Genomic DNA, 11,129 nt, shown 5'->3' on the forward strand with positions numbered 1-11,129 from the left:
TTAACCATGACCAGCGTGTTCTTCATAGTGATCATCTTGATGGTCATTTTTCAAGTTGCTTATGACTGAAGCCTTGGTTTTTAGCCCCTCTTGCCAGAATACAAACTTCCAAAGAAGTAGAGGCTGTGGGCCTCTAAAAACATTTAGAAACTCCAATAGTGGCTCACTGTTTCACATTTCTTTGCTTCAGTCATCTTCAGTAAAATTAGACCCTTTATTTTTTTTTTCTTGTAACCTTGTCTTTCACCTCGGGCGTCTTTCACCGTTTAATTCTTGCATACCTGGCATGCCAGTGTGTCAAAGCTTATTAGAACAGACCTGAGGCACCGGTGAACACTTCAGGACTCACTGAGGCCCTTAAACCCCAAACTGAGAAGTGCAAGTCTCCTGCATGATATGTATTTTCTTTTATATAGCACCTTTCACAGTGAGCTTCATCACAAGACCCTTTCAATTTTCTGAGTGAACAGCTTTTCAAAAGCTGAGGCAAAGAAGCAGCCTTACAACATGGAGAACATTCCCAGACTTGGATGTGTTCCTACCATAGAACTGCACCTGTCCTATGCCATCCTGAGTGTCCCCCAGATTTTTGAACTTCTACCCAGCTGGGATGATCAATTCCCACTAAGAAGAGCATGTCAGCTTGTGTAACCAAGCATTGGCCCTTTCTATAAGAAGTGACCCTATTGTTGGAGATCTTTCCAATTTAAGAGGTGTTGGTGATTAACAACACCACTCCAGTGTGCAGGACTATGTAAGCAGTAACCAATCCAGAATACATGATCCTGTCACAAAATTAGGACCTTTTTATGATTAACTGCCTTTCCTTTGGGAAGAAATATAAAGAAGCATCCCAGGCTTAGGTTGATGTTGCTTGTTCATGTGCTGAACCATCGAGTCATGGACTCTACAAGATCTCTGAAAGTGCACTGTGGTATCACGCACCAGAATGTTAGCAGCAAATCCTCTACTCCTGTAAGTTGTGAAGTGGAGCCATCTACAGATCAGACTTGTTGCTCCAACACAACCTACAGATGCCCAATTAGACTAAGATCTGGGAAACTTAAAGAGCTGCTCCGGCCTCCATCCTGTTTTTCAAACCATTCCTGAACAATCCATGCAGTGTGACAAGGTGCATTATCCTGTTGAAAGATGCCACTTTAGTTGGGTATACCCTTGACATGAAGGGGTGTGCCTGGTCTGCAACCATGTTTAGGTAGCTGGTAAACATCAAATTAACGCCCACGTGAGTGCTCAGACCCAGAGTTTCCCAGCAGAACTTTGCCCAAATCATCACACTCCCTCCACCATCTTGCCATTTCCCACAGTGCATACTGCTGCCTTCTCTTCCCCAGGTAAACATACCCTTCCGTCCACATGATGCAACATAAAATGGGTTTCATGAGATCAAGAGCCCTGCTTCCATTAGTCCAAGGTCCAGTTCCAATGCTCGTATGCTCATTGTAGGTACTTCCAATGGTGGACAGGGTTAGCATGGGCACTCTGATTGGCCTATGGCTATGTAATCCCACATGCGGCAGGGTTCAATGCACCGTATATCATGACACATTATTCCTGGGATTTCTGTTGGCTAGTACCTGATGAGGTAGGCTTCGTTGACCACACATTGATGAATCTTGGCTGCTCAACAGCCTGTTATAAGTTTGTGGTTTTTCTGTCCTCAGACCACTATTGGCATGTACAATGACAATTTGGCCACCTACGTCTTTAAATCTGCCCATATCTACTGCATTCAAAACATCCATGATGAAAACCTGATGTCAACTTACTGTCTAAAACAGTATATATCCCTGATCTTGACATGTGTCACCATTACGAGATAGTTGATGTGATTTGCTTCATATAGGTGTGCTCAGAATGTTTTGGCTCTCCAGAGGATTAAAAAAAAATAATTAGGACCACTTGCCAGTATGTGATGCAGACATACAGTGCATGTTTTATTAATAATGTCAATGTCAACTTATTTCTGTAGCACATTTGAAACAACATCAGTAACGCTGTAGCCAAAGTGCTTAGGCCTGTCACACCTCTGCTTGGGACAGCATTCCATTGTTGGCCATTGTCACATCTCAGCAACTTGTCTCTAGTGACTACTCCACACTATGTGACCACATTCAGAAGAAGGCTCTGCATGGATTAATCCGCAGCCTTGAAGGACTTTTTGACTTGGCCGTACCTTCATCATCAGAGTTATCATACAACAGGACTGTTCTACCTCATCAAGTGCATTTCCAACCTCGCTGTCTGGACTTGTTGGTGGAGGAGCCCATTCTCCGAGCACCGCCTGCCAGCTGGCTGGTTTTACTGTCTCAATCTCTCTCTCTCTCTGGCAAGAGCGTTTTAATTAAATGTCTCTAATTTTAGAGCACTATTCAAGAGCAAGATGCTGGGGTCATGCCCACTGCTGCAGCTTTGTATAGGCTCTCACGGCGATATGGCGTGTTTGCTTAATTAAAGTGGGAAGGGTGGGGGTGGTGTAGGCAGCCACTGTGTGACCCAGTTTTATTAAAGATTTACAGGAAGTCTACCTGCTTGTCCTCTGAATGATCAATTCAGCACCGGGGCAAAGTGGAATTTAAAAGTGAATGGGTGAGTGTGGTGTCTAGTACCCAATGTCTGGCTGTGGGGCGGCTATCCCATTCACCTGAAAATCAGAAATGCCTTAACTCTCCACTCCCACTTCCTGTTTAGTGCTCCACCTCCCAGCCCCTCCCTTTATCTGACTATGTCTTGGTATCAGCTATGGGCTTCCGTCATTGAGGCTCACCTCCATCAAGCCTCGACTGTATCAAACAGATAAAGTCAATGTCCCTGTAGGATCAGCAATGCAATCAGCTGTGACAATTCCAATGTTCTGACTGGAATGCTGGGATTGTACCTGCACCATTTCTCAAACAGATAATGGGGTGCAGCATGTCTCATATGATACTCTTGAAGTCAGTAAATTCCATATGTTAAATTCGAGGGGGGTCAGGATGTCTCTAAAGGGTTAGGGAGTGAGTATGATTCCTACAGTGCTATGGGGGGTGGGGGTCAGTATATCTTATGTGAAAATATATGTCTCACATGGTAGATCTGGGATCTCAGTACGTATTATATGGCTGACTGAAGGCAGGGGCAGCATGTCTGAATTCAGGGTGTCATATGGAGGCTGGTGAATAGGAGGCCAGTACCGGTCATAAAGTGTTAGCACATTTCATACCAGAGATGAGGAGGTGACACATTTGAAAGAGGGGATGGGAGAGTCTATCTGTAATGAAGCAATTGCAGGGGCAGAATATCCCATATTGTAGATTGGGGGTGTCAGCACATCTAATATAGGAAACTATGAGTCGATGTGCAAAAGTTGGTGCATTGGGGAGGCTGCAGGTCTCAAACAAACTTGCACTACTGATCAAAAGTTTTAGAACTCCTCAGTTGTTTCCAGTTTTTCTTCAGAGTTAATCAGTTGAAATGCAGTAAATGATATAAAATAGTGACAAGGTAAGTAGTAAACTTCCAGAAGTTTAAATTTAAAGTTTAGGTTAGCAAAAACCGAAAGAAAGGAAATTTCAGAATATTACAAATGGGCCTTCTTCTGGGAACGACTAATAGGTTACAACCTACAGATATTTTGCAACAATTAAAAAAAAATTAAGACTTGAACGTTGAAGCAAACAATTAGCACAGGTGTCCGAATTTCTGTTGATTACTTAAAAAGACTTGATGTCTTAAAGCAGAGTCAGAACAGACTGTGTTACTACATCCTCTGATGTACTACTTGGACAATATTCCAGTGATAATGCCAAGAAAACAGCAATTAAAAAATTAAATGAGACTGAGAATTATTACCCTTAGGCCGGAGTTATACTTCATGCGACGCGACGCATGCTGCAGTGGACGCTCCTGCTACGCAAGCGTTGTCGTGTTCATACTTGCGTGCGTACTTTACGTAAATCTGGAGGAATCCACCAGGTGGTAGTGTGAGATATTATCACGGTGAGAACATGTTTGGCTTCTCTGTGTTGTGAATTGCCTAGAACACCTATTAAATTCTGATGACACCTTACAGCAATATCTCTGAAAAGGGTGTTTATTGATTAAATCCATCAATCCAGGGATGTGTCCATTCCAGCAAGCATTGGACACGAGTGAGAAACAGTCCCTTGACGAGGCCTCAGCTCATCGCAAGGTGAATACAAGCACTCACATACACTAGCGTCATTTTAGCGGCACCAGATCCCCAAATCTGCATATCTTTGGAAGGAAACTGGAGCACAGAGTGGAATACAAGCAGGAAATACCAGCAATATAACTCCCTGCGAGACAGCAGTGCTATTGCTCCACCATCGTGACACCCCCATGTGTGTAATTATTAACAGTATTCATTATTTATACGAAATTATATGTAAAATGTAACATACACACTTTAATGCATTTCATCATGAAAGTGACATCAAGTATAAATCTAAAGTTTCTAAATGTGCAGAGAGTTGGAATATCATACATTTAATTTGTTCTGTGTGGCGATCTATTGCTGCTTTCCGCTGCTGTCAGGACCAAGAAGCTCGTAGCGATTAAAAACTGGGATGACGTTTACGACGGTCTGCTTTAATGATAAAGTAAACTACGAGGTTAAAGTGGACATTTCGAGATTAAAGCCGAAATTTCCACTTTAATCACAAAATACACGTTTTCACCGTGTCCTTTATTTTTTTCTCAGTGGTTCAAATATAACGCTATACATTATGTTGCTGTTGTTAAGTTGCAAAAATAAAAAAATAAAAAAAACGACACAAAAGATGGCATGTGAGACTTTTAAAATGTATCGTGTCATTACGTTCGAGAACTATCTACATGTGACAGAAAGCCTCTATGCCGATCCTACGGGATGGATGATTCGATGTGGTGAAGCAAAATGCCGACATACAGATGCATTCGTGGTGCTTTTATATTCAAGCGTCGCATATTCTCGATCGTAATGACACGATACATTTTAAAAGTCTCACATACCATCTTTTGTGCCGTCTATTTTTTATTTTTTTGCAACTTCACATCGGCAACATAATGTATAGCGCTGTATTTGAGCCACTGAGAAAAAAATAAAAGACACGGTGAAAACGTGTATTTTGTGATTAAAGTGGAAATGTCGGCTTTAATCTCGAAATGTCCACTTTAACCTTGTAGTTTACTTTATTATTAAAGCAGACCATCGTAAACGTCATCCCAGTTTTAATCGCTACGAGCTTCTTGGGCATGACAGCAGGTAAAGTAAAAAAATAAAAAATAGACGGCACAAAAGATGGTATGTGAGACTTTTAAAATGTATCGTGTCATTACGATCGGGAATATGCGACGCTTGAATATAAAAGCACCACGAATGCATCTGTATGTCGGCATTTTGCTTCACCACTTTGAACCATTCATCAAACAGCAAAGCGCACACATCGATCCCCAAAGGATCTCCATAGAGGCTTTCTGTCACATGTAGATAGTAAACAGAGACTCTGACGTCACGTTCCGACTTTTAGCACACTGCGCCCCCCGACTTTTGGCTGGTACTGCAACTCGCGCACCTGCTCAGAGGACGCGTGAAATGAACGCTGGGAACGCTTGGCAGCCATGATGTGGGCGCGTACGCGTTCTGAGCGTGAAGTATAAATCTGCCCTTATTAGAATTGTAGGCCTTTCATTTAGAGAAATTACAAAAAAAAAAATCAAAGTGTAATGAGTCCAGTGGTGTCCTACACAATCCGAAGACAATTGTGAACTGGAAGAAACTTTGATAGGAAGGGATTTGGCAGAGACAAAGTCACAAGCCAATCAGAAGACACATTTCTGAGGGTCACCAGCTTGCATGATAGGCACCTCACAGCACAACAGCTTCAAGCACAACTTAACAGTGCAGGTCAAAATTTCTACTGACAAGAGGAGACTTTGTGCTGCAGGTTTGACAGGGCGAATGGCAATAAAAAAGCCATTCCTTAAAGGACAAAATACGGCCTTGAAATAGAAAGAAAGAAAGTCTTATGGGCCAATGAATCCAAATTTGACATCTTCAATTCATCACGCAGGGTGTTTGTACGCCGTTGAGTTGGTGACAGGATGGTTTCTCAGTGTGTGACACCAACTGTCCAACATGGAGGAGAAAGTGTGATGGTGTGGGGTTCTTTTGCTGGAGGCAGAGTTGTGGACTGGCACAGAGTGACTCTCATTCTGAATCAAAAGGGTTACCATAGTTTGGCTGTTATATCAGCAAAAGGTGGCCATTTTGATGAATTAAAAATTTGAGTACAATTTTTGTACACTTAATGATTGTTTGAATTATTTTTTTTATTAACCGTTGTTTATTTGTTCGATGCCTTGATTTCATGAAACATTAAGACATTAAACTGTGTGCCTCAGTTTTAGAACTGAGGTGTTCCAAAACTGACCAGTAGTGTAGGTGTAGGTCACCCTGAGATTCATAAACTGACTGCTCCACCTGTAATGTTTATTCACAAGTTTTATTCTCGCCTAAATGTGGCCCAAAGCCCCTGGCATGAGTGACACAACTGGTCTTGCTGGTCAAATTCCCCTCATAGGAGAGCCCAGTGAAATCTCCTTATTGGCTGGCATTGACTCGTGCTACTAGACTGCCAAAGCTGTCACTCTGGGAAGGGGGGAGGGGTTGGCAGGGAGTGCCTGCAAAGAACTCAATTTCATTTCTGTGGCGGCATGACGGTGACCCGGCCTTCTCACACAACACATGCTTTCTGTGTTTAATCTCTGAGGTCAGCCTTGAGTTTATCAAGCTGATTTTTTTCCTTCACTTTTAAGCTGCCTTTTGCCTTTCGGCTCACTGGAGTGTGTCCTGAGAATGGTATTAGCTAATGGAATTAACTTCTAATCCTATTCAGCCCCCCAACAAGGAAAAAGCGCTCAATGCCACCTGAGGCATGAATAGGCAGTGTTCCCATTGCTTACATAATAGTTTAAAAGAGGCTCAGTGGGACCTTTTTTTACAGTATATAGCACCTTTTATACCAATTACATCACAAGCACATTTCCAAGATTATTATATAACACTTTAGAGCAGAAAACTCAAATGTTATTTAAAGTGTCAGGTTACCAGGCTGGCAAGAAGGCACTGGAGTGATTGTGTGGTGAAAGAGGAGCTCACACTGGTATCTGGAGACCCCCCTAACTTTGAAGTGTCACCACTGGCAAGCAGTCACCAGGCTACAGTCTTAAAAGTGTGCCCTGGAAGTCAACATTCTGTGGCATTTAAATTGAGAGGGTAGCAAGGCTGGGCAGAGGACCAGGACTGCTCCCAGAACATTTAGGTGCCAACAGACTGCTCCCTTGTGGTGAAAGTTGGAATTCGCCATTTATTATGGAATGTAGATGGTACTTGTGCCATTAAGAGATACTTTGTTTTGTGATGATCACATCTCCAGAAAACTAAGTTCAAATCACAGTCCTGTAAGTGTCTGTGTGCAGAGGAGTAAGTCTTATTTATTCTAGTTAAACCAGTTGTCCTCTCAAATTCCAAAGACTTGCATGTTTGTTAAACTAGTGCGCTGGAATGGGTTGGCGACATGTCTAAAGTTATTTCCTGCTCTAGTTTTGATGCTAGAATAAGCAGCAAGCCTGAATTAGATTAAGAAGGTTGAATGATGGTGGATAGATGTCTTCTTGTGAGAACTGCCACACCACACTTTATAAGGCAAGTGGTATATAGAGCCTTTCATAGTGAGCATTACCACAAAGAACTTTAGAAAGCAAATATTATATAGTGCCTTTCCAGTATGCATTATCAGAGACAGCCGTTAAAGCCATTCAAATCAAGCAGAATCCAGGGGTCGGGGTTGTTGACAAATCTGCATCTCTGTACTGCCCAGTAAGCCACCGTGGAGAGAGATGGCAACTGCTCCACTGTGCCGTAAACTGGGATGGGAGGCACAGCTCCGGCTGTCTGCCTGCTGCATGTACGGGGCCCATCTAGTCTGATCCTGGTGGGTCAGGCAGTTACGGAATGACATGAGAAATTAGAGCAGTCGACTTTTGCAGTCTAAGCCGGTCTTTGTTTAATCAGATCAGTTGGTGCCGCATAGCTGGGTGACTTGTGCCCTCTTTCCCTTCCACTGAGAGATGGCAACAAACTGATATTGATACAAGGTCATGTATTCTGGGCCAGCTGGGCAAATCCTGCTGGCTCACCCAATGCTAGTGCAGTGTAATATTGGTGAAACAGCTTAAGACCAAAGGGTCCACTTTTAATTCTTCATGAAATCGTCTGCACTTGTGCCTTGTGCCATAGCATAACCTGTCATTTTCTTGTTGATTTAATCATGAAGGGCACAGCCTCTGCTGGCAGCATTCTAATAGTGGGTTCCCATCCAGACCCTGTTCAAGAGGTTGGACTGCCATGGAGAAGAGAAACCTGATGACCTGAAAGAGGGCAACAGTTCACACTTCTGGTTTTCATGCATAGTATGACCCATCATGCAGTTTTTTTTTCTTTTCTTTATTTTTGGATTCATTAAACATAACAGAATAGAACAACAAGAATGACATTCCTTCTGGTTTTGCAGAGCTCAGGGACACTCTTTCTGTATAGTTGTCTAAGTACAACTTAATGCAGTGATGCTACATGCCAAGTGAGATGGTAACAACTATCATTCAGATAGTGGCCCCCTCCTCCAACTCCCCTACAAGGCCACGCCTTCAAATTTGACAAGCCCCTCCTCCAAGCATGTCTCACTTTGACTTCCACAGTCTTTGTCTGGTGTGTGTGTCATGTGCATTTCCCATGCCCTCCGCAATGCCCCCTTACCCCTCATCAAGTCAATAACTACTCCATCATGACGACTCTCTGCTCCTTCTTTTTTGTTTGCAGGGCATGAAGCCAGACAGCTTCTTTAAGGTCAAAGTTCCTGAGCTGAAGGAGATCATCGAAGGCTGCATCCGGATGAACAAAAATGAAAGGTAACACAAGTTCAAGTAGAATGTAACAATGTGTAGGTGCTTGGGAATCTTGGGGTCCACCAATCAATGTTTCCCTATGGCTGCCCACAGATACACCATCCAGGACCTTCTGGACCACACTTTCTTCCAGGAGGACAACGGGGTGCATGTGGAGCTGGCTGAGGAGGACGATCATACCAAGTCGGCTCTGAAGCTGTGGCTACGGATGGACGATACAAAGAAGCTGCATGGCAAATACAAAGACAACAATGCCATTGAGTTCCTGTTTGAACTTTATAAAGACCTGGCAGAGGAAGTCGCGCAAGAGATGGTAAGCATGATCCATCTATCCATTTGTCATTCTGTCCATTTTATATAGTGCTTTTCCAAGCAAACACTATCAATGAGTACTTTAGCCAGTTTGCCTTTATTTTATATGGTGCGCTGCCATAGTTTCTTCCTCGTGAATGCTTTTAGACAGCGCTTTAAGCAGCAGGTGCTCTTAACTTACTACAAGTGCTTCAAAAGGAAATGATTTCTACTGTACAATTGATCACAGCATTTTGTGAAATCACTTTTCAAAGCAAACACTACTGTGGAGCAATAAAACAGAACTTTTAACAGAACAGCCCTTATACTATATAGAGCCATTCACCAATAAAACATTTCCTAAAATCAATCTTTATATTATACATTACCTTTGGTTTGTTCCTGCCTTGCGCCCTGTGTTGGCTGGGATTGGCTCCAGCAGACCCCCATGACCCTGTGTTAGTATATAGCACTCATTATGAGAAGCCCTTTACAATGTGACTTTGAATCCCTCAGGCAGCACTTTATATAACAGTCTTTGATATATCAGACTTGATGTAACAGCTCGCCATGTAAGCCGTTTCACAAATGAATCATTATATAGCACCTTCCGTGGTATGACAGAAGCAGACAACTGAATGTGGGGAGCAGCATGGCAAGGATGAGATGACAGGAGCAATGAGAAACAGGGAAGTTGAGTAGGTGGAGGCTAGACTCGCTGTACGGTACAAAAGGCTGTTGCTTCACCCTACATTTGGCACCCTTAGCCCGGCACTTTGAAGTACAATGGCGTCTTGGAGACGTGTAGGTTGACACCCGGGTGCAATGGCAGACTGTCTTCTGCTTTTGTCCTCCTTAGTGGGGCCCCTGCCATAGTATCAGTATTGTGCCAGCCTCATCCCATCCTGCCTCATCCTCTCTTGACAGGTGGTCCTGGGCTTTGTTTGTGAAGCAGACTACAAACTGGTGGCCAAAGCCATACGTGACAGGGTGACAGCCATCAAACGCAAGAGGGAAAAGCAGAGGCGCATGGATGAGGAGAAGAAGAAGAAGCAAAAAGAGGAGGAGGAAGAAGAAGAGAAGCAACATGTACCAGTCAGCAGGCCGGAAGCGACAGGACCAGTGGCGAGTTCCCCTCAGCCTGAGGTGGGCAAGGCTAGCAGTGTGGCTACACCCCTGCCACTCCTGGGGCTGCCCCCACAGGCTCCGCTGACTCTGGAATTAATGCCAACTTCCTACCTGAGCCGGAAGAGCCCGAGGCGGACCAGCACCAGCACTATCTGATCCGGCACACCAGCTACTCATCTGCTACGTGTAGGTGCCACAAGTGGAAAGTGTGCCAGTCATATAGGATGAACTCTTCCTTAAAACACTCTTCTTTTTTCTGACAGCTGACTGTGAAACTGATGGGTACCTCAGCTCTTCAGGGTTGCAGGATCAGCAAACCCCCAGTACCCCTGTTCCTGAGCTGCCACCCTCCCTCTCCCCTAGAGTGCCCCACAGATTTCCATTGGTAAGTGACATGCACTAGCTCATGCCCAGTGCTACCCCATCACCTCTTCCATTGTTTTACACTGTGCCACCTCAGTCCTCACCCTCGTTGCCGGTCTATTTGTGTTTCACAGACTATAGCAGTCAGCCAGCAGCCGGAATGGATGCCCTCGAGGCCAGCGAGTGGGTTCTCTTCTCCAGTGGACAGGTCAGATACCTCGTACTTCCTGTGAAATGGATTTTAGTTTGCTGGGGAATTGCTGAGTTACTTTTGAGGGTCTACCACATGATAAAGGGTGTCTTTTGCCCTTTTGATATTGGGTGACACTCAGCTAGTTTAGAGGCGGTATCCTCTGCCCATTTTGTTTGCCATGGCAACT

At 43.9% G+C, this 11,129-nt stretch overlaps 1 protein-coding gene across 1 annotated transcript in view; it reads left to right on the top strand.

Annotated features, from left to right (window-relative positions):
• LOC120517577 (serine/threonine-protein kinase WNK4-like) overlaps nucleotides 1–10,997 on the top strand; it is a 67,057-nt gene extending 56,060 nt beyond the window's left edge. Inside the window, 6 exon segments of the mRNA XM_039739983.1 lie at nucleotides 8,882–8,970; nucleotides 9,061–9,280; nucleotides 10,186–10,440; nucleotides 10,443–10,572; nucleotides 10,650–10,771; nucleotides 10,884–10,997. Of these exon segments, the coding sequence (XP_039595917.1) occupies nucleotides 8,882–8,970; nucleotides 9,061–9,280; nucleotides 10,186–10,440; nucleotides 10,443–10,572; nucleotides 10,650–10,771; nucleotides 10,884–10,982 (915 nt within the window). The 3' untranslated portion in view covers nucleotides 10,983–10,997.
• The last annotated feature ends 132 nt before the right edge of the window (nucleotides 10,998–11,129 follow it).

This window comes from Polypterus senegalus, chromosome 17, assembly GCF_016835505.1.
Source record: "Polypterus senegalus isolate Bchr_013 chromosome 17, ASM1683550v1, whole genome shotgun sequence".
NCBI classification, from domain to species: Eukaryota; Metazoa; Chordata; class Cladistia; order Polypteriformes; family Polypteridae; genus Polypterus; species Polypterus senegalus.